At 37.0% G+C, this 392-nt stretch overlaps 1 protein-coding gene across 1 annotated transcript in view; it reads right to left on the bottom strand.

Annotated features, from left to right (window-relative positions):
• Window positions 1-98, bottom strand: part of SBNO1 (strawberry notch homolog 1 (Drosophila)) — a 26924-nt gene extending 26826 nt beyond the window's left edge. The window contains 1 exon segment of the mRNA XM_009880261.1: window positions 5-98. Coding sequence (XP_009878563.1) covers window positions 5-98 — 94 coding nt within the window.
• Between the last annotated feature and the right edge of the window lie 294 nt (window positions 99-392).

The following is a 392-nucleotide window of genomic DNA, read 5'->3' as shown; positions in this document are numbered from 1 at the left end:
AGAACCACGTCCGGCGAGTCAATATCAAATAGATCATTTGGACTGATTCCACTCTCACTCAAAGCAGCAAGCAACAGATCTTGTCCTGGCTCCACCATCTCTAAAAAATTAGAACCATAAATACAAGTTACATTTAATTTTCATTTATTTTGTGCACACACGCACTCACATTTAAAGTTCCTTTTCCTGGATTTAAGGGCATACGTGACGCAGGCTCTTGTATACAGAGTTTCACTTTCTAGATTTGCTCTGGCTCTTTTGTTCCTTTATAGATTTTCCCCCCTCCCCCTCTTTTTTTATCTTTTCAATATACCTACTACATTTAGAACCTGTAAGAATGAAATAGTTTACTACACAAAATGCTATTCCACCCATAGCCTTAAAAAGAAAAA

The sequence above is a fragment of the Charadrius vociferus genome, unplaced genomic scaffold (assembly GCF_000708025.1).
Source record: "Charadrius vociferus isolate BGI_N301 unplaced genomic scaffold, ASM70802v2 scaffold332, whole genome shotgun sequence".
NCBI classification, from domain to species: Eukaryota; Metazoa; Chordata; class Aves; order Charadriiformes; family Charadriidae; genus Charadrius; species Charadrius vociferus.
The sequence above is the reverse complement of the archived record's forward strand: the minus strand, read 5'-3'. Positions and strand labels throughout refer to the sequence as shown.